This window comes from Tachysurus vachellii, chromosome 3, assembly GCF_030014155.1.
Source record: "Tachysurus vachellii isolate PV-2020 chromosome 3, HZAU_Pvac_v1, whole genome shotgun sequence".
Classification (NCBI taxonomy): domain Eukaryota; kingdom Metazoa; phylum Chordata; class Actinopteri; order Siluriformes; family Bagridae; genus Tachysurus; species Tachysurus vachellii.
The window spans coordinates 10,008,354-10,030,361 of record NC_083462.1 but is presented as its reverse complement, the minus strand read 5'-3'; the positions used below and the strand labels follow the sequence as shown (position 1 = coordinate 10,030,361).

Below are 22,008 nucleotides of genomic sequence, written 5' to 3'. Positions count from 1 at the left end.
CTTCACCGTGAACGTAAACTGCACTGTACAAGCACTGAAAATGTTTCACTGTAATCTGTATTGTTTACATGATGACTAAAGGCTGTTTTGTACATGCCAGGGTATGTTGTGTATGCAAGATTGCTGGGACATGAATTCAGCACCTATTAGAGACATAAATGAATAAAATGAGACATGTCTACATGATGCAATACCAATATATATAGTGGAGGCAGTATAGCTCCATGTGACACTTTTGTCCACGATCAAATAAGCATACTAGTGCTGTGTCCCAAATTGCGTGCTAATATGGCTGTTCTAGACTAACACTAATGGTTTTCCTATTACATTAATCGCTGTAAAGGTCTTAAACCGTCAGCTACAATATTTCTAAATAGCTGTAGTTCTAATCATTTTCACAACATAATAAAGTTCACCAACAACCACATTCATTCTATATCTCAATACTGATTAATCTCAATTAATCGAAAAAGTAGCTAAGTGGTCATAATGCCTACGTTGATGTAAGCTGTAAGTGTCACGTGGTGGAGGCCTTTCTGTAAAATCCACTGCTGTTACTTGTGAATTGAGAATGAGGTCATGTAGTACTTAGTCTTTCTTTATAAATGTCTGTAAAAAGGTGAACTAATGTGGTTGCGGTTGGAAAAGTTCAGTATTTATAGTCAATTATATTCTTTTTAACAAATTCAGAGAACTCCTGTGCCACCACATTTAGATTGAGGTGAATAAGTGCCAGTAATTGGAGCAATTTAAATATAAGCTCTTTTAATGTGTAGCCTGACCTAAAGTGTCCATATTAAGTTAATTGTGCCTATATACAGTGTCTCGCATAAGCATTCACTTCACTTCAACTAAAAACCTTTTGTCATGTTTCAGAATAAGCCTTGAATATTTAATTTAGCAATGAAAAAAAGCTATAAAGGTGATTATATTCACCTCCGTTGAGTCCGCATAATTTACCTTCATAAGTCATGTTGTTAATTGTATAGAGTCTGTAGAACTAAAAAATATTTTGAGGACATACTTCAACAAATAATTTGATAAGAATTCAATTCAGTTCAAATTTATTTGTATAGCACTTTTTTACAAAAGGACATTGTCTCAAAGCAGCTTTACAGAACATAAGAAACAGTATAGAAAGTTTAATATTATACAAAGATTATTATTAGAAAAAAGTTCAAGATTAATATTAGACTTATATTTAAATGTGTTTGTATTTATCACCAATGAACAAATCTGAGGTGACTGAGGTGACTGTGTTGAGGAAAAACTCCCTTAGATGGAAGAGGAAGAAACCTCGAGAGTAACCAGACTCAAAAGTGAACCTCATCCTCATTTGGGTGACACTGGAGGGTTTGGGTGACACTGATTATAAATATACACTCCTACAATTGTGTATGGATGAGGAGGTTGTTGTTCTACTGAAGCTGGAACACTTCTAGATGCCTCAGAATCCTTACAGGGTTGGCCTTATCTTGATGAACGTCCAAAATCTTCATGACATGGAACACAACTGGAGCTGGTACAATATCTGGATGCCTTGGGATGGGTAGAAAAGAGAAGCAGCGGACAGGAATTAGTGTAGCTGCTGTTTATAAAATTAGCAAGCACTAGATTATAATGTTCATGTACTAGAGCAAAAGATTATGAGAAGCATTTGGATTTGGGAAGAACCAAGGAGTCCAGGTCCAGGAGAAAGTTCTGGAAACAAAAACATCTCAAAATTGAAACATACCACAAGTCAACATTTAATCTGTTTTTTTTTTTAAAAACTAAAAGATTATAACACAGTTGCTACTTTGCCTAGATAATGGTGTTGGCTAATTGTTAGTGACCAAGGAAGAGTGCTAAACAACACAAAGGAGGTCAAGTGTCAATGTATTACTACCATCACCATGCTTTATTCATGTGTAATAATATATTTAATTCAGGTTATCATGAATATAATCAAAGAATAAGCTTATAATAATAATAATAATAATAATAATAATAATAATAATAATAATAATAATAATAATAATAATAATAATAATTACATCTGCTCCAACTTGTCACATGTAGAGGCACACAGTAATAAAGAAAATTATTTGAAATTGATATATGGCGAGATATTAAGATGTAGTAAAATTACTTCATTATTAATTGTTATAACCCATAATACAGTGAAATACACTTCACTGAAAGTATTGCTTTCAACGTGTTGGTCTTTATCTCCTGTTTCTTGTATATTTTGCCAAGTTGTAAATTTTAATACATTTTTCCTGATAGTTGGAAAGCTTGAGCGTTGAAGAGAAATAGTTTAGCTTCTGTTTTTGTCCTTTAGGGTGTTTATGTTGTGGCATTTTCACCAGAAGTCTTTCTTCAAATGCACTAACTGCTCAGTTTGCATTCGTGTAGCTGAAGCGTGAGGTCAATTAGTATTTGATCTATAACCAAGCGATTTTTTGCAGTGATGGTTATGCCAGATGCAGTCTCAGTGTGTTTGCTTAAAGTCTAATGAGTCTGAGTAGAAAAGAGCAAATGTGCCATGTGGGTTTTACAAGTTTAGTAATGTTAGACCATTTCTGTAATTCTCCTTATGCAGAGTCGTGTAAACGGACTAGCGGAGGTCATTAGGGGCGGTTTATTTACAACAGAGAAAGGAATCACAGAGTGGTCTTTGCTAATTTATTTATTTATTTGATCCAGGATGATGAGCAAAATATGAATGGGGAAAACAAAGCATTGTATCATGTTAAAATAAAAAAGGTTATGTTATGAAAAAAAAAAATCTCTCTTACACACTCTCACATGCTCTCTCTCTCTCTCTCTCTCTCTTTTACTCTCTCTCTCTCTCTCTCTCTCTCTCTCACACACACACACACACACATACACACCTTTTAATATCCTTAAGAGGACCTTCCATTTAATATTACTGAATTCTATGTCTTTTATTCTTTAATCATTTTTAATGAACACCAATGTTTCCATAGTTCGGATAAGCGGTAGAAAATGAATGAAATGAATGACAAATGTTTCCATGTGGATCTGTTTCTTCTATTAAAATGTTTTAACTTCACCTGTCTGTAATATAAATCATATTGAATATGTTTCTTTATATTCTTAAAGAGCTTCTGAATTCATGTTCATTCACTCACTCATCTTCTACCGCTTATTCAAACTACCTCGGGTCACAGGGAGCCTGTGCCTATCTCAGGCGTCATCGGGCTCCCACCCTGGACGGAGTGCCAACCCATCGCAGGGCACACACACACACTCATTCACTCACGCAATCACACACTACGGACAATTTTTCCAGAGATGCCAATCAACCTACCATGCATGTCCTTGGACCGGGGGAGGAAACTGGAGTACCCGGAGGAAACCCCCGAGGCACGGGGAGAACATGTAAACTCCACACACACAAGGTGGAGGTGGGAATCAAACCCCGACCCTCGAGGTGTGAGGCGAACGTGCTAACCACTAAGCCACCGTGCCCCATTGAATTCATGTTTTGAATGGTAATTTAAGAAATAGCTCTGAGGTTCCTTCATGTCATTTTTTTTTTTGTCATCTCGTTAAATCCCTCTTCTTTGCCAGGAAATCCTCTGTTTTATTGTGCGAGTGTAATTAGGAAGGAGCTCTGCAACACTTTGTCATGTGCAACCTTTTCCAAATTATGTCACACGTCAAGTCTGTTTGTTTTTGATGTATATTATTTATTTAAAATGATTCCTACAGTATTTTATCTATAGAAAAAGTTGCGAACACAAGCACATTTTACGTACATTAACCTTCTGATATACTGACAGTGTGAGCTATGGAGACAATTATTATCCCCTTAGCCATCTTTAGAATGAGCTAATAATAGCCACATATAGTTCACGGTATCTTTAATTAATTGCATGTAACACCAGTGCTGTTTCACACGAACCTTTTATCCACTTAAAGGCCTTCAGGGAACAATTATGATTAAATTGGGAATTCAATTTAGGTCTGTTAGAGACAATGCAGATAGCTAACATGGTCAACTGGACTAAAGCTGAACTAAAGCATTTCTAAACTCATTTCTCGGTCCATCAGACAGCAATCATATAGTTGCTACTTTTTCCAGTTATCAATTTTTTCTTAGTTGTTCATTTAAGGATACATCTATAAAAACTACAAAAAGACAAATGATAAAATTCCGAATCTGATAATAATTTTTGTGATAATGAAGTCAAGATGTTCCTGAGCCGCTGCGACAGTTAATCGTAGTTCAGTCAGCATTGTGTCCGGGATGTCGGGTCAGAGTAGGTGGAAAATTTGCAGTCATCTATCATACACCAGCACAAACATCATCACATGACAAAATACAGCATGAAAGATGTATGACTCCAGATTGTCTAGATACAAGATCCACAGCCAAATCAGACCAAAGCACACAGATACTATCAAATTATGATTGCAATCTTATTTTATTTTTTTTGTTCATGTTTATTTCTTCGATAATTTGTTAGAAATGATAGTCATCTACTGTACTCGTTTAGCTGATTTGTTTTATTGTTTAAACATGGGAAAATATTTGGATAGAGAGCTCATGATTGTTAATAGTTTTCGTCTTCCTTCTGTAATTTCAGACAGCTAGGTAGAGTTAGTGAAGATAGTGGAGCAGTTTGTGGGTTACAGAATTGGAGACGCAGGTAGATGTGAGCTTGTGTAATATTTCTGTAATGTTAATTGTAATATAAAAAATAAGGATTAATGCACAGATAATGATATATGTCTAAAAACTGCATAAATCTTTACTATTTAGTTTAACAAAAGACCCTGAGACCCAAACTATGGACAAATGCTCAGGACAACCTACAATAAAAAGATCATTAAGGAGATATAAATATTAACTTTTCTAAAACCTTTTTAGTCTTTTTATGTTTTAGATGAAACTGCTACCTTGTAATAGACTTCAAAATTTAGAGTCTGTGTTGAAGTTGGATGGGAAATGTAGGCTGTTTTTATTGTTGTGCATTAACTTATGTGATACGCATATGATATATTCTAGATTACTTACTTGAGACTCATTAATCATTTTAATAATTAAGCATAATGATGGATAATTCCATTTGATTCCATTTATTGATATTTGCCTTTGTTTGTTGTTTTCAGACTTTGATGATGATGAACAGAAGGTCAAGACCCAGAGGCCAAGATCAGCCGACCAGCCGGGAGTGTTCCAAGCCCAAACAGGTACGCGCTACTTTGTCTTCTCTCTCCATAAATTCTATGGTTAAAAAAAATTTCAAAATAAAAATATCTTGCTAGACGACCCCATTTCACAACTTTTACATTGTAGCCTCACTCTGTCTGCTTTAGCTCTGAGGGAAGATGAAAATCTGACTCACCCACATGCAAATGAACATGTAATGTGATTATAAGGCGTGCAATTAATTCAATTTGGCCAGTCATTCTGTGATGCTGCCTCGACGCAAGGACACTTTGGAAATGACATAGAAGAGTCTGGAGATCATCACCCGCTGGCGTGCTTTACCCTGCTGGTGTGGCTGTGTCCCAATGCCACCTCCAAGGAAGCTGTATATAGTTACTCCAGGCACAGTGAGAGGCAAATCAAAGTGAAGCAATGAAACGCAAGCAAATAAAGTATTGGCCCAGGGCATATGGCCTCTCTCAGAGCTGCCGAGTCCAATTAACATTGGTGTTCTTTCTCCCCTCTAACCTAATCAACAGAACACAGAAGTCTGGCACTTGGGCTTCTGTTAGGAGGTTGATGCATATATATATCTTGTGAATCTTTGAAAACTGTATAGGTTTGTTGACCTTAGCAGGAAGAAGCAATTCACTGACTGACACTATTAAAAAACATGCTAATACTGGATAGTGCCACCATCATACCACTGCACTGTCGACACAAACTAAGTTGGGCCCATGGATTCATTCTGTCCCAAGTGTAGCCTCAGATCCCAGGTTCTTGCTGACAGAAATGGCACCTGATGTGATCTTCTGCTGTTGGAGCTCCTCAAGCTTGAATGCCATGTGCATTCTCTGAGCTTTTTTTGCTCACAACTCTTGTACATGGTGCTTCTTTAACCATCTATAAATTGTGCCACATTACCTGATGTTTTATAAGGTAGATGTGGTTTATATAATGTCTGATCTATACTCGGGCAGCAAACATGTATTTTCAGCTTTTTAGAAACCTCAGGTCATTTCACTGTCTAATTAGACCATATGTAGTTGCTGAGGGATTGGTAACAGTACTGTTGTACAGAACATAGTGTACAGGAACTGTATCATAGCTATATTAACACCTGAATCTATTAGACTGTGGTTGAGCATGTAAAAGTGAATAACAGCTCCTGACTAATTTTTGTTGAATATTTTATAATTGCAACTGGTTTGTCACCATCTCTCGTGTCACTGACACTGGTATACTTCTGCTCTTTAGTCTACTGCTCAAATGGTGTGAATTCAGACTCAGTAGTGTGACGTTCGGCAGTCAATTTTTTTAATTGTCATGAAATGGCCTTTGGTTTAGTTCCCATTATCTTAAGCAAATATTATCCCATTGAATCTCAGTTGTTTTCTCATCTACATGAGAAGAGAGGATTACAGGGGTCTGAAAAGCCAGGCTTCGCTTAAATAAGACTTTGAATGCATGTGTATGATTACGTCTCTAAATCGCATATTATATATATATATATATATATATATATATATATATATATATATATATATATATATATAAATTCATAAAATTATTTTTTATCATGCAGTGTTTGTGGCCAGACATTTGTGGACACCTGAACATCACACTCTTATGTGTTCTTTCCCCAAAATATTGCCACAAAGTTGTAAGCATACATTTGTATACAATGTTTTTGTACGCTTAACCATTGCAGTTCCCTTAAGCAGATCCAAGTTTTTTATAACAATGCTTCATTTTACAAAGTGAGCTTTGGGAAGAAATGGTGTGTTATGGTTGGTGTGGTGTCTCGAGTGTCATGCATAGAACCTTGACTTTGACTCAACCCCATTGAACACTTATGGGGTGAACTGGATCACCAACTGTACCTCAGACCTCCTCAACCAACATCTGATCTCATTAATGAACTCGTAGCACAATGAACCCAAATTCCGACAACCACACATGTAGCAGAAAGTCTTCATCTAAGTGTGGCGCATATTATAACAGCAAAGGGGGACTTTTTCACCACTGAATCAAAAAAAAACTTTATCAATCAGTGTTTCAATGCAACTCATAGTTTCTTTGCTGGCATTGGCTGCCTTTTTAGCAAACCCAGATCAGGCTATAACTCGAATAACCACTGTAAAGTACACTTAACCACATTTTAGCTACTTCAATTAAGACCAAATATGATTCAATGGATTAATGTCATTTTTCAAAGTAGAAGATTGAAACTGGGGGGCACGGTGGCTTAGTGGTTAGCACGTTCGCCTCACACCTCCAGGGTTGGGGGTTCGATTCCCGCCTCCGCCTTGTGTGTGTGGAGTTTGCATGTTCTCCCCGTGCCTCGGGGGTTTCCTCCGGGTACTCCGGTTTCCTCCCCCGGTCCAAAGACATGCATGGTAGGTTGATTGGCATCTCTGGAAAATTGTCCGTAGTGTGTGATTGTGTGAGTGAGTGAGAGTGTGTGTGTGCCCTGCGATGGGTTGGCACTCTGTCCAGGGTGGATCCTGCCTCGATGCCCGATGATGCCTGAGATAAGCACAGGCTCCCTGTGACTCGAGAATTGTTCGGATAAGCGGTAGAAAATGAGTGAGTGAATGAAAGATTGAAACTACCAGCTGACAAGTATTTGTTGGCTATTTGTTGGCAGCCAAATCATGATAAATCACTGTACACTAAAGCTGGTGTTATGTACAGCAAAGGCTCTTATGGTTTTCTTCCTCATTTGAACTCTGTCTTAGGTGATCCAGCAGCTGAGGAGTGGTCTCAGTGGAGTGTGTGCTCATTGACGTGTGGGCAAGGATGGCAGGTGCGTACTCGTTCCTGTGTGTCCTCTCCGTATGGCACACTGTGCAGCGGACCGCTGAGGGAGACGCGCCTCTGTAACAACACTGCCACCTGCCCAGGTGAGCCCCAGCATCAAGCAGGTAGTGTACCTCCTTAACATTCAGACATACACACACACACACGCACGCACGCACACACACATTGAAAATGTACTGCATGAGCACACACAGAAATGTAGCGCTTAGCTTCCTTTCACTAAATCTGTAGCCACAATGCACAGTATGCATGAGAATGACTGCACAAACTTTGCATTATTCTTTAAATCTGGCATAACATTTACTCACTGGTCTATCACACACACTTGCACTCACACACACGGTCGTAAACCCTAAGGACATCCTTAAAAATATTCTTGTTTGCCGTAACCCGACCGACCCTGTCAATTTAGGACCGACTCAAATTTTTTATTTTTTTTTGCTTTAAGTCCGAACGACTTGCCGGTTGTAAATTTGCGTTAAGACTGACCAATTTTTTTTTTTACTCTTCAAACAACTTAAAAAAAAGCAATAAAATAATATTAATTATATTTTAGTAAGTATTGTAAATATATAAATTGCCTAGGCCTACATACAAACGAAGGCTACGTTCTTTCTTTTAAATAAAAACCTGTGACGTAAACTATGTTTACACTATTGGTTAACGGATGTCACACTATGGCCTGTGCGTTCGCTTCGTCTCATACTCTCATTCACTGTCAGAGTCAACAGTTCGCGCTTGGTAATGATGGCTGCGGCTGCAGAAAACAAAATGTTCGCGGTCACCATTCAAACTAATTTGTTTGTGGTCTATATAGCCTGCGTCAAAATGAGATTTGCAATGATGCCCCCGAAGGCACGGGTTGAAGACCCAGTCAGTGACGTCACGATATGCTAATTTGTTTAAATTCATACCTACGTAATCATTGTCACTAAAATTGTACTTTTTTTTTTTTTTTTACACTGAAACTTGAAAAAAAAATATAGTTCTACCTACCGACACTTTTTTTTTTTACTGTTGCTGCAAACCAAAATATTTTTAAGGATGGCCTAATCGACTAATACAGTCGCTGCTGTGGATTAGGAAGGCATTAAAAAACAGGATAAATGTACTTTGTTATTCTAAAAATATTTCAGAGGAAATGAAGCCAGTTCTACAGTCAACTGCACATTGTGTTTAACTACATTTTCACCTCTTTGCTTTAATGGAACATTTTTACTTTCAAATGGAGTCTATAGGTGTGTGTTAAGTGTGTGAAAGAGGTGTGTTTTTTTAATCCCAAACCTCTCAAGGTAATGCTCAGGCAGTTCTTCTTCATATATGTTAAAGCTGAGTAAAATTCCAATACAGTCCTTGCATGGAATGTCCAGTGACGTGTGCTATAGATCCCACTCAGCTAGTTTAGAGTCCTTAAGTAAAATATGCCAGAATATGCACGTTTTCCCGACTTATTTTGGGATGCTATTGACGTTATTGGTGACATGGAGTCTGAAATCTTCCAATAAAAGAATGTTAGTCATTGAGGTATAGGGAAATCTACTTGAGTTTCTTCTTTTAAGCTCCTACCAGTGAAGATCTACATGTAATTACTACATGTTGTTAGATGACAACATGATGCATCTTGGCCCAAATCTGTGGTGTTTTGGAAAAGCACCTCAGGATATTGCTGAGTTTGCTTGATTTTGCTTTCATTTCTTTGATCGCTATATGAAATCTTGGACCTTAGATCCTGGCTTTGATCTGATCAAATGAGTTTGGTGAGGTTAAGATATTTATATTTATATATCTACAGTGACAGAAGTTTGGTCTTCGTGACTCTGTACAACATCACTATAGATTTCAAATGATGAAATGAAACACCTGGGTATATTAGATTAAACTCACGCAGTAGGTATCACTGTACATTTTTATCTACTACCATGACAAAATTAGGGCTCTACTAAATTAGGGCTAGTACTAAATTCTAGCCAGATCTTCTATCCATAAAAAAATATTTTAAAGTATATAAATATCAACACTCATTCTTGTAAACGTTTATGCTCATGACTACGAGGCCAGTCTTCATTGCCTTATAGTTAATGCACATTTCCGTGCCCATGAGCCATTTATGGATTACCATTAGTTATAGGATAATGTAGGTCATCCCATATGCTAATGTGGTACTTATGCAAATAGAGTAACTGTCTTATTTGTTATTTAGCAGCTGTATTGATATCCAAATATTCATAGCCTCCTCTTTGATGATAAATGAGTTTGTAAGGTTAGCGTTTGATGTATTTTTAGCATTTACTTCACTTGCTGAGGCATGTGGAGTCAGGACAGAGGCAGCTGATCTCAAATAAGGGAAAAACACATGGAATTTATGTACTCTGTAAACTGCTTTGGTGCATGGATTTTGGGATGTAGTTTCAAAGAAACACAATACAGACTGGTAGAAGCTTTTCCTGAATGCTTTGTTGATATATTGATTACAAATCATTCACAAATCATTATCTTATGCTAGAACAACATGGATGGAAGGAATAAAACACACATAGTCAGGGTAAAAACTTGTTTCAAAGACATTCCACAATGTTATGTAGTTGAATATGGTTGAAATGTGTGAGATATCGTTCACACATGAAGTAAAATCATAGAAATGTTGGCAAATAGCGATTGTATCAGACGATTGTATCAGGCCTTTACAGGAAAATCATGGTTGATGGCGTGGTGTGATGTGCAGCAGTTCAACACAAAGCAGTGTTACTGTGAGCACCCTGAAGTATTTTAATCCTCTTTTACCTCCCTCTTAATAGACCAATTTGTATTCATGTTTTATTTTCTGGAAGGTTAGCAGAACATGTGAGTTCATGTTATCTATGTTTAGCTGCTGTGAATACCAGCTTCAAATTAAATTTCTGCCTGTTTGTTGTGTCCATATTCATGGTAGACTGAAAGTAAACACTCAGGACTTTATAAATGTGTGTTTTTTATTTAATAGCTATATTTTTTTAAACATAGAGACAAATGTTTCTATCTTCAAACTAAATGGTGATTCAAACTATCATCAAACTAATTTCTGCTCTCTTGGATGCCCCAAATGTTTGTTCACATTCATTCATTCATCCATTCATTCATTCATTCATTCATTTTCTACCGTTTATCCGAACTACCTCGGGTCACAGGGAGCCTGTGCCAGGCGTCATCAGGCATCAAGGCAGGATACACCCTGGACGGAGTGCCAACCCATCACAGAGCACACACACACTCTCATTCACTCATGCAATCACACACTACGGAGAATTTTCCAGAGATGCCAATCAACCTACCATGAATGTCTTTGGACCGGGGGAGGAAACCGGAGTACCCGGAGGAAACCCCCGAGGCACAGGGAGAACATGCAAACTCCACACACACAAGGTGGAGGTGGGAATTGAGGCAAACGTGCTAACCACTAAGCCACCGTGCCCCCCTGTTTGTTCACAAACATTTAAAATTTCATAATAGATAATTCATAAGATATTTTTTTTAAGCTGATTGAATATGTCCTATAATTCACCAGTGTACTGGTTAATAATAAAGAAAACCTCCTGAAGACTTTACTGTGGAGGAAAAACCTTTACCTCTGTTAGACAGCACAGAAAACGAATGGAGATTCCTTACAAAAATAGTTCATAAACCTCTTCTTTTAGAAAATGTCCCTATGTCAGAGTTTCTTATTAGGTTTAGATTACATGAACAATTATCTATAGCTAACCTTACAAATCAGCTGTTACTATAGAAACATTATTAGATATCAGATATCATATTAGATCAACGCAATAATATAAACATGTCATTTGAATGGAATTTGTCATTTGTGACAAGGAAATGTGATTAATGGAAATATAACATTGAACAGCAACTGTTATATAAAATTAAGTCCAGCAAAATTGAGTTCAGTGGCTTTTTTTAGGTCTGTTTTGAAATCCTTAATACAAGTTCATGGCTGGAGTTGAAACACAGACAGACGTTTTCATCTCAGACATTTCCAGACAGACAGAACCTGACTTTTATCCCTGTATAAAAAAGGGAAAAAATATAAAAAGACACATAACAAAACAGTGTACTGTCTACTGGTCTTAATGATGTCTCTGAACCGAAGTTCAGTGTTCAGGATGCAGCATTGAGGAAACTGGGAATGAAACAGAACCACAAAATTGTTTTAGAATTAAAATGGACAGTACAGCCCCACACAACCGAGGTCTATTATTAAACAGCGGTGTTACGGCCACAGCCCATGATGCACCTGGTTCTCTTTTTTCCACTCCTTACTCTTTCATTATGGATGAACAAGTGTGCAAGTGATTTACGCTGACCTTCTGTGTAGCCTATTTATTATTCAGTGGTGAGTGCTATTGTTGTTGCATTGGGGCTAAGAGCAGAAGGCTAAGGGGATTCCCAAGGCTTGAGCTGAGCATCAGCTTAACTCCACACACACACACACACACACACACACACACACACACACACACACCTTTGGCAAAAATTCAAAATGAATTTAATTAATTGGCCAAAGCAATCATAGGGAAGTGTATTTTGCTTGCAGAGGGATTATTAATCACAATAGTTTAAGCATGAGCATCAGAATAGAAAGTGGTGTTATATTTGAAGCGTTAGGGTATTTACCACCATTCAAAATGATGAAAAGTAAAAGCCGATCAAAACTGTCCTCATTCTTTTAGTATCTTTTCAGTGCTGCCTATTAATGAATGCTGAATCATCAGCTGAAAGTTAATCCCAGAAGGAAACCCATGTGATTCCTCATAACAGGATATTTTATCTCCTTAGACAACTTGTGAATCTCACCTTTAGTCACTTCATGCAACTTTGGGGTAAGCATGGACAATCAACTGTCCTCTCCCTCTAGCATTGCTAATCTACCATGCTCACATGGATTTCTCCTTTACAACATCAGAAGGATTGTTGCAAGTCACTTGTTTAGGTGCTTATTCAGTCCCTTGTTATTTGGAGACTGGACTAATACAACTCACTCATGGCAGGTCTCCCTCTGAGTGCCATTCGACCTCTGGAAATGATCCAGCTGTGCAACTTGTTTTCAACCTTGTGAGGTTTTCCCACACCACCCCATCACTTGGTTTCCGGTGGCTTCATGCATCAGATTTAAAACACTGATGCTTGCCTATAAAGCCAAAAACAGACCACCTCCTACCTCCAAGTTCTTACCACACATACAGTAACACCACACTATGCTCCCTCAGATCCTCCAGAACTGCTCGACTGGTCCCACTATCCCTCAGGGTACAAGGAAGACCTGCATAAAGACTCCTCTGTTTTAGCACCTGTGAGGTGGAATAAACAGCTGACTTGCTAACTGTCTGTCTTCAAATAATGTCTAAAGACGTATCTCTTCTTGAAATACCAAAACTAGCCCTTAAACAACGTAAACTAGTTCTAGTAAACAGTATCAGGATGTATGCTTTGTTAGAGACTTCAAAAGCACTTCAATAATTTGATCTGGATAAAGGCAACTGCCAAATGCTGTAAATGTAACTACTAACTAGTTAAGCTGAATAGCAAAAAAAGTACAAAACAGATATGTGTAATATGGTAGTTAAGACTAAGAAGTTAAAAGGCAAAGTCTTTTTTTTATATAAAATAAAATAGACTGGATGAAGAGGTTCTGCATGCGTTAATTAAATTGGTGTAAAATATACTGTTATATATTGTGCAACATAAGAAATAATCAGAATTCCTCATGATTAAACAATTATTATTAATATGAATTATGCTGAAACATGGTTAGTTGCAAGGTTTTCCTATGACCTGCTGCTTACTCCTCATTATGTGGTAATTGCAGAGCTGCGGGTGAGCTCCTTGATGTCAGCAGTGCCTTTTTACTTTTTTCTATTTATTTATTTATTTATTTTTTGGCGTGCAGAGGGCCTTACGAGATGATTTCAGGAAAAATATTAAAGGGAAAAAATAAACTGTAAACTTCCAAGAAACAGTATTTTTGTTACTGCATTATATTTGTAGTGATACACTTCAGGGGGGCACGGTGGCTTAGTGGTTAGCACGTTCACCTCACACCTCCAGGGTCGGGGTTCGATTCCCGCCTCCACCTTGTGTGTGTGGAGTTTGCATGTTCTCCCCGTGCCTCGGGGGTTTCCTCCGGGTACTCCGGTTTCCTCCCCTGGTCCAAAGACATGCATGGTAGGTTGATTGGCATCTCTGGAAAATTGTCCCTAGTGTGTGATTGCGTGAGTGTATGAGAGTGTGTGTGTGCCCTGTGATGGGTTGGCACTCCGTCCAGGGTGTATCCTGCCTTGATGCCCGATGACGCCTGAGATAGGCACAGGCTCCCTGTGACCCGAGGTAGTTCGGATAAGCGGTAGAAAATGAATGAATGAATGATACACTTCACTATAACACTAGGGTACAAACCGTACTCTTCTTTTTAAATGCTTCTTTTTAATTTTTTGTGCTTCGAGTCTACATGTACAGTATGTCATGTTAATGCAAATGTAGTTTACCTTAAAAAAAAATTCAAGATGCATAATTGGTCCTAAATCCTTGTTTACCAGTACACTAACTTTCAACATATCAGACAGTTACAATCAGTATAAACAAATGAATTATTTGAGCACCGCTAATCTGATTTTTAGGGTGATGATTTTTCATATTTTTAGTGTTTGAACATAACACCTTCACACCTTTTCATTTTAGATAGTTATAAACAAGCATGTCACAGAGGGCAGAAATGAATTTGATATCTTTGAAGATAGATCCATCTTCTGGTAAATAAGCCTTCCTATGAATATCTTGCCCTTAGAAGGTTAGGTAAAAACAAGCACTTATGAAAAACTGCCACATCCTTAAAGCTCTGAGTGTCAGTTTCCATTCAAGCTTCATATTAAAGGTGGGGTCTCCGATTTTTGAAAGCCAATGTCGACATTTGAAATCACCAAAACAAACACGCCCCTAACCCAAATGGGTCCCACTTCTGTATTGATAGCTCCGCCCACACATACATACATAACCCAGGCAAATAATGGAAAGAAATGTGTCTTTATCATAGCTGAAGGGAAGAACAATATGATTGCAGATAAACAAACAAGCAAAAATGACACACAAGCATAATCATGCAAAGGACAACATATATTAGTTTTGTGTAACAAAGCAAAACCAACGTTACTCACCTATCGAGAAGGAAAAAAGCGCCTCGGCATCTTAAGTAAATTTCCTGAGTCAATAACTCCTGAGCTAAACGCTGTTACTACACAAAACGCGGTTGTAGCTGCGTCTCTACTTTACTACGATAGAAAAGAGGTGTTATTTGTGTAGTAACAGCGTTTAGCTCAGGAGTTATTGACTCTGGAATCTCCAATCTGTGAATATGCGCCAACTTCCCGCTCCTTCAGTTCTCTCCAGCGCTGGAAAGCTGATCCTATATTAACACGGGTCCTACTTCTTGCCTTATCGTAAGCCTTTCTTCGCTTTCTTTCTTTGTTTTTATCCTCCATGTCAATGTTAAAACCGCTTTCTGCTAATGTCACATATGCGCACTGAACACTCTCCCCGCCGCATATTGACAAGCCCCGCCCCTTTCTGCTCATTGGCTACACGTTTGTTTTGAATTTTGTTTTTGATTTTTTTTTATTATTCGGCCCGACTCAGTTTTCTGAAGCGTTCCTCAAAAATCGGAGACCCTGCCTTTAACCACCACTGTGAAGTATGACATAAAGAAATGTTCAAAGAAATTTGATGCTAAACATGTTCGCAACAAAACAGGTACAAATTCCACAATTGTTTTAAAGACAAATATTTATGACATTAATTTGATTTTAGGGTTAAAGGTACATTATGTGCACTTTTCCAGGTAAAAGATCTACCACATCTTGCATTTTTAGCAGTGTTGCAGTACATTTATTCTGTTCTCTCTGTGAACAGCTGTTTTATTGCAGAGGTTCTTATCTTCTTTTAGCCCTGGCAGAAATAAATAAAATACAGCAGAGATATCTTCTAATATGGCATGGTTTATGTTCTACTTAAATAGTTGTTGAGTATGTAATGTAGTAGTACACTTTCAGGAAAAAAAGCAAGATTTAGATTATCATCGTTATTTTTGAAGCACCTGCTCCTCAAAAAAGGTCTCCGGACAGCCCAAGATCTAGACACCAACACCTACAAAACTATGGATCAATGGGAAATATGATATAGTTTATACTCGCTTTAGGACCAGGCATCATGGTGGCATAGTGTGTAGCTGGTACCGATCCCAATCCAAAGCTTGGGTTATTGTCTATGTAGAGTTCCTTGTGTTCTCTTCATGTCCATGTGGGTTTTATTTGACTCTACAGTTTTCTTCCACCTCTTAAACACATTCTGGTAGGTGGCTGGTGGGTAAATTACCCCAAGGTGTAAAAGAGTGTGCTTGTGTGTGTGTGTGTGTGTGTGTGTGTGTGTGTGCACGTGGTGGTTTGCAACACATCCAGCATGTATTCCCACCTCATACTCAGTGTTCCCAGGTTGAACTCTGGAGCTAGTCCATTCCTGGGTAAAAAAGGTACTAAAGATGAATGAGGAAGAATTTTAGAAATATATTCTTAGTACCAAACTTTGTGTACTGCACATATACTGTACGTGCTTAATGGATATAAAGTTTTAAATGCTCTAAGAATGCTTTTCGCCTAGATAAAGCAAATTAGGTCTTATTACTTTTCTTCACTGTCTAGGTTTAGATTTAGTGGTAATAGAGAAAATACTATTTAAGGCCCTATAAGTTTGTACACAGTAATCTAATGTAGCCAAAAGTGAATAAATGGCAAGCAGCAAGCAATGAAAAATGAGTGTGTAGAACCCTGCTGTGTGAGGCTGTAGAAGAAGACTGGGGATGTAGGCGAAATTTTAGCCGAGCGCTCGGCTCGTGTTTATTCAGTCTGGGTTTTTCAGTGCACTTTCAGGAACTCAATAAAACAAGACAACAACAGTGAATAGATCCGTCCCGAGCTCACAGCTTTCGCTCCGTCAGGTTCAAGTTCACACTCCTTGGCGTGTATATGTGTGTGGGTGTGTGTGTATCGCAAGCACTGTACAGCAATACCGCTCTCGTTCTGTCTTTCTATCTCTCTCACTCTCTCTCTCTCTCTCTCTCTCTCTCTCTGTCTTGCTGGTTCCTGAAATCACAAAAAGGCAGAAATAAGTAGTCTAATAGGAAACAAGTGAAAATCATCACGCATTACCTGATCTATTTAACTCTCCTAGCTTGACTCACTTTCTTTTTCTCCACACGCGATGCTCATCCACACGCCCGCTCCCACACACCTTTGAGTCTGTTCTCAGATCACTTTCTTTCTTTCACGTGTGATATTACAGTGAAATGAGGTGTGAGTGTGCTTTTACCTACCTCTTGTCCTGTTAGGACTTTCCATGTAGTTAAAATGTCTTTCATATACAGTAATAATATGATACAATCCACAACACTTTATTTGAAGGATGCCTACATATGGCCTTTATTACACTTTATTACTTTTACAAAGCAATGCTTGAGGATTTATAAAAGGCTCATAAAGGCTCAAAATTTGCAGGGAGATATTAGGGAGAAGAGAAAACAATCATCGTGCATCTTTATGGTTTTGCTGATTGAGATTGTTACTTTATTCTCAACATTTTCAGATTGTTGTATACATGAAAATGGACAGCACACTGACTCTGGAGAGTTCATAAATGCAAAAAATAGGAATGTGCCCTCAAATAAAACTATGAACATCAACGATCGCAAGAAAAAAAAACGTGTTTATGTGGAGCATCCATCATACAGGTCTGTACATAAGGTGCTGATATAAAAACAACACTATATTTGAACGACTGCATCGGTATAAACCTTGCAAATGGATCTGCTTTCTGCACAGCTTTTGTGCTGTTACCGTCTGAACAGTCCAGTCACCTGAAATCATTTCATTTTTCTGGCATATGGGTTTCTTAAACGTGTATCATCACATTGCAATGATAATATTCTGAATGAAAATAAACCAGCATTACTCAGTTGTATGCACCTATAAGAAATACAGTAGTTACTATAAACACACCCCCAAAAGGTAAGATGACAAGCAATGGAATGAAACTGTGCATTATTTGTAACTCTGCTGTTTTCTTTTTAGCCCAACAATCAAATCAGTGTGATACAGTACGTAAGAGGTGTATACTATAGGGTAACAACTATCATCAGGAAAGGTACAGAAACAAGAGTAGAGCAATAATCAAAACAAACACAATCACATAGCAGTCATGGTTCTATCGTTATACCCAGACAAATGCATTTGCAGAATTTAGGGAACAAATAGGTTACAGTCTTTAATAAAGTATTGTAAAAACGATAGTAATGGGTACAAGTACCTGAGGAATGAAAAAAATCTTATAAATGCCTTTTTGTTTGTGAGAACGAGTGGAGAAACAGTTCATTAATCAATTCATTGTCCAACTGTTGGTTAAAGAAGACTACATGTGTTTAAACACATGATTAAGAAATTTATATGTATGATTCAAATTTATTTGCATAACACTTTTAACAATAAACATAAGAAACACAATACATTTATTTTAATATAATACAAAAATTCATATTAGACATACAGTATATTTAAATGTGTTTGTATTTATCCTAAATGAACAAGCTTGAAGTGACTGAGGTGACTATGGTGAGGAAAAACTCCCTTAGATGGAAGAGGAAGAAACCTTGAGAGGAACCAAAAGTGAACCTCACCCTCATGACACCGGCGGGTGTGATTATAAATACACCGGCGGACAGTAGTGTATTGATGAGGAGGTTGTTGTCCTCAAAGACCACATGTAGTCGGCATCTGCTCTTAGATTGTACGAATACTTCATGAAGCAGAGTCCAACTGGAGCTGGTACATCTCTAGATGCCTCAGGATCCTCACAGGGTTGGCCTTATCTCAATGAAGACGCAGTATATCAGATGATATGCTCTAAATCAGACCTTAAAAATGGAACATAATGCAATGTTATAATGTTGTCAGAATATTCCAGATTGAAGGGAAAAAATGAAAGTTAAATCATAAAATTAAAGACGTGAATATAATAAAACACAGTGTTACAGTAAATAGTCACACTCGAATGCCAGGACAGTGTTCTTCATTAAATCTCTCAGCTGATATCTCTATATACAGTAAAGTACAGTCAAAATGACAAAGTTTTATATGTCAGGTGTTCGATTCGAATAAAAATAGCTTTCGTTCCTCATGGGTAATATACCCCACTATTCGTCGTCTACAGAATTGTAAGAAATACTATTTCTTATAATTTAACTTCTGCTCAGCTGTGATTGATATGTTTTCTACAAAAAGTGTGCTTTCCCAAGATCATTTTCATGATGAGGAGACCCAGTATCTCTTTGTAGCTTGTATGAGTACATGTCTGTACCTCTCATCATGAAAAGCCTGCTCAGGTGCCAATCAGCACTAAAAACGATACTTAGAATTTCTTTTATTCAGAGTTAATGGAATTTCACTGAATAGGAGCTCATATAGACATAATTATATCAGAGTTGAAGGAACGTTTTCAAGAGTAAAGACTACTAACCTCTTATAGCAGAGTACTTTTGCAGAGATAACACGGTGGTTATTTTTTTTATAAGATATGGCCGCTAATTAATATTTTGCGGCCACTAGTTTACGTTACATTTACGGCATTTGGCAGACACCCTATCCAGAGTGACTTACATTATATCATTTTAATACAGCTGAGCAATTGAAGGTTAAGAGCCTTGCTCAGGGTCCCAATAGAGGAAGCTTGATGGACCTGGGATCAAACTCACAACCTTTTGATTGGTAGCCAAACACCTTAACCACTAGGCTACCATATGCCCACTGGTTAATATTACAAGGCAACATTTCCGAGATGTCACGGCCAAGATTAGTAACTTGAGAACATGATTAAAAATGGGCTCAATTGCTATTGTTCTGAGCTCTCTGTATGCTTTCATTTATTTTTGGCTGTGTGCCTTTATTTTGGTTTTGATCCTGTCTCCACTCCAGTCCTCTCATTGGTTAATTACCCTATGGTGTTCACCTTTTAGTGATTAGTTTAGTTATTTATTCCCTGTAGTTATTTTTGTTTCTTTATTTTAATACGAGTTATCCTTCCTTGTTTCTGCTACTTTTTGACTGTGTATTGACCCCTATATTAAAAATTTGACTGTGATTCTTGGAATGGCTACAATAAAGCCTACGCTGAATAGAAACACTAGAATCCTGCCTCTAACCAAATGTTACGTAAGTATTTTGTGGGCAAGAAGCAGATCTCTCAAGAAGCTTAACTCATGGCTTCATTATATTAATTCATGCCCATGAAAAATAATAATAATAATAATAATAATGTTCCTTCTGCAGTTCCACACTGAACAGCTTGAATGTTGTTAATTTTTTTTATATAATTGTATTTCAGACCACAACCACCAATAAGAGTTTTTTTATGTATGTATTTATTTATTAATTTGTTTATTTTATTTATTATTTAACTACTTTCATAATGGAATACTGCTACTATTACTGACTGATACATATCAAGAAGCATTTTTTTTTGTTTCAACATACTATAACCTGAGTATATTTAAGAGAATATTTGTTATATGTGTAAGAAAAGCCTAAATAGCATGTGAAAAACATTTCACTGTCTTCAGCACAGATGCATGAATGCCTGCCTTCACTGATTTGACTTGGCAGTAGGACATTCACAATTATCACGTCATGCTTAGTAATTATCTAATCAGTCGCTTTCCACACTGCTTGCTGGTTGCGTGTTGTTGCTTATTTATTCTGATATATGTTTATTAAATTAGATTACCTCATGCCTCATCTTGACCTCTGATCCAAGTTTTCTCAGCCAAGTGTCTTTGCCAAGTGATTGCATAACACAGTCCAGTGTGTATCGAGGGCAAGCGGGGCAATAGTCACGTTAAACCAAAAGGTGGCGCTTTACTCCCTGTCAAAACCCTTTAGAGATGGAGCCCTTTCCTCCTTTTGGGTACCTTTGTTGCTATTCTTATTGGGTTTAGGAATGTTTAAGAATGCTGGGTTTGCACTACGCTGTAACTGGTCACAAATATACATCTGAAGATCTGAGTTGAATTTGTTTGCTAACTGGTTGATTTGTTCTGCCTGGCTGATTGTTCTCTGACTGTGTGATTCTCTAAACGTTTCCAGTCTTTCACACAGTCTCTCTGTCTTCACTACAAAATCCATACCTCCTGTAGACACTCTGGCATCCCAGATGAGTATACCTTCTTTGGTTTAATAGATTTTTTAAGGCGGTTTTTACAGGTGCTGGAGGCAAGAATGACAAGAAGGATTGGGGGAAACCATTTCACTGAAACCATTTCTCAGCGTTTGTTGTCATCTGTATCAAGGTTGACTTTTAGAAAAAGATGAGCTTGCATGTTAAGTGTCTACATCCAGAGTGAAAATCTGCAGGGTTGAATAAAATTACATGCTTAGCAGTGACCTTGGTGTGACTTGTTTCTGAAGGAAAAGTTATACTGTAGCCAGCTTGTTGTAACTGACTTGGTATTGTGTGTAATAAAATACATTGTGCTGAATAATAATAATAATAATAATAATAATAATAATAATAATAATAATAATAATAATCACTGTATTCTCATTGAGTCTTTCAGAAAATAACAATCACATCCTAGTGTTAACTTTCTACAGGCCCACGTTTCCAAGATTGGACCATTTGCAGGTTCATCATGATAAACTGAGAGAAATTGGAGGAGGTGTATGTGAAATTAATTGCTCCTGGAAGTGAATCATTTCTTATATACTGTGGCCTTTTCCATTGAAGTGAATGGGCTCTTCTTTTTTCTTTTTTTTTTTTTTTTTTTTTTGCCAGGTGGCTTTCATTTACATCCAAAATGACTGCTACAGAAGGTGCTCTAGATAAAATTATCTGGTAAATGCTGCGAATGAAACAATAAAATAAAAATAAAAATTCTGACATCATAAGATTAGAGATTTTTA

The 22,008-nt window shown here is 37.4% G+C and overlaps 1 protein-coding gene across 3 annotated transcripts in view; it reads left to right on the top strand.

The window, feature by feature from the left end:
- Positions 1–22,008, top strand: part of adgrb2 (adhesion G protein-coupled receptor B2) — a 384,210-nt gene that overhangs the window by 177,773 nt on the left and 184,429 nt on the right. For all 3 annotated transcript variants that reach the window (XM_060865674.1, XM_060865676.1, XM_060865673.1), the window contains exons 3-4: positions 5,125–5,205; positions 7,906–8,091. In XM_060865674.1, the coding sequence (XP_060721657.1) occupies positions 5,125–5,205; positions 7,906–8,091 (267 nt within the window). The remainder of the gene's footprint in view (positions 1–5,124; positions 5,206–7,905; positions 8,092–22,008) is intronic.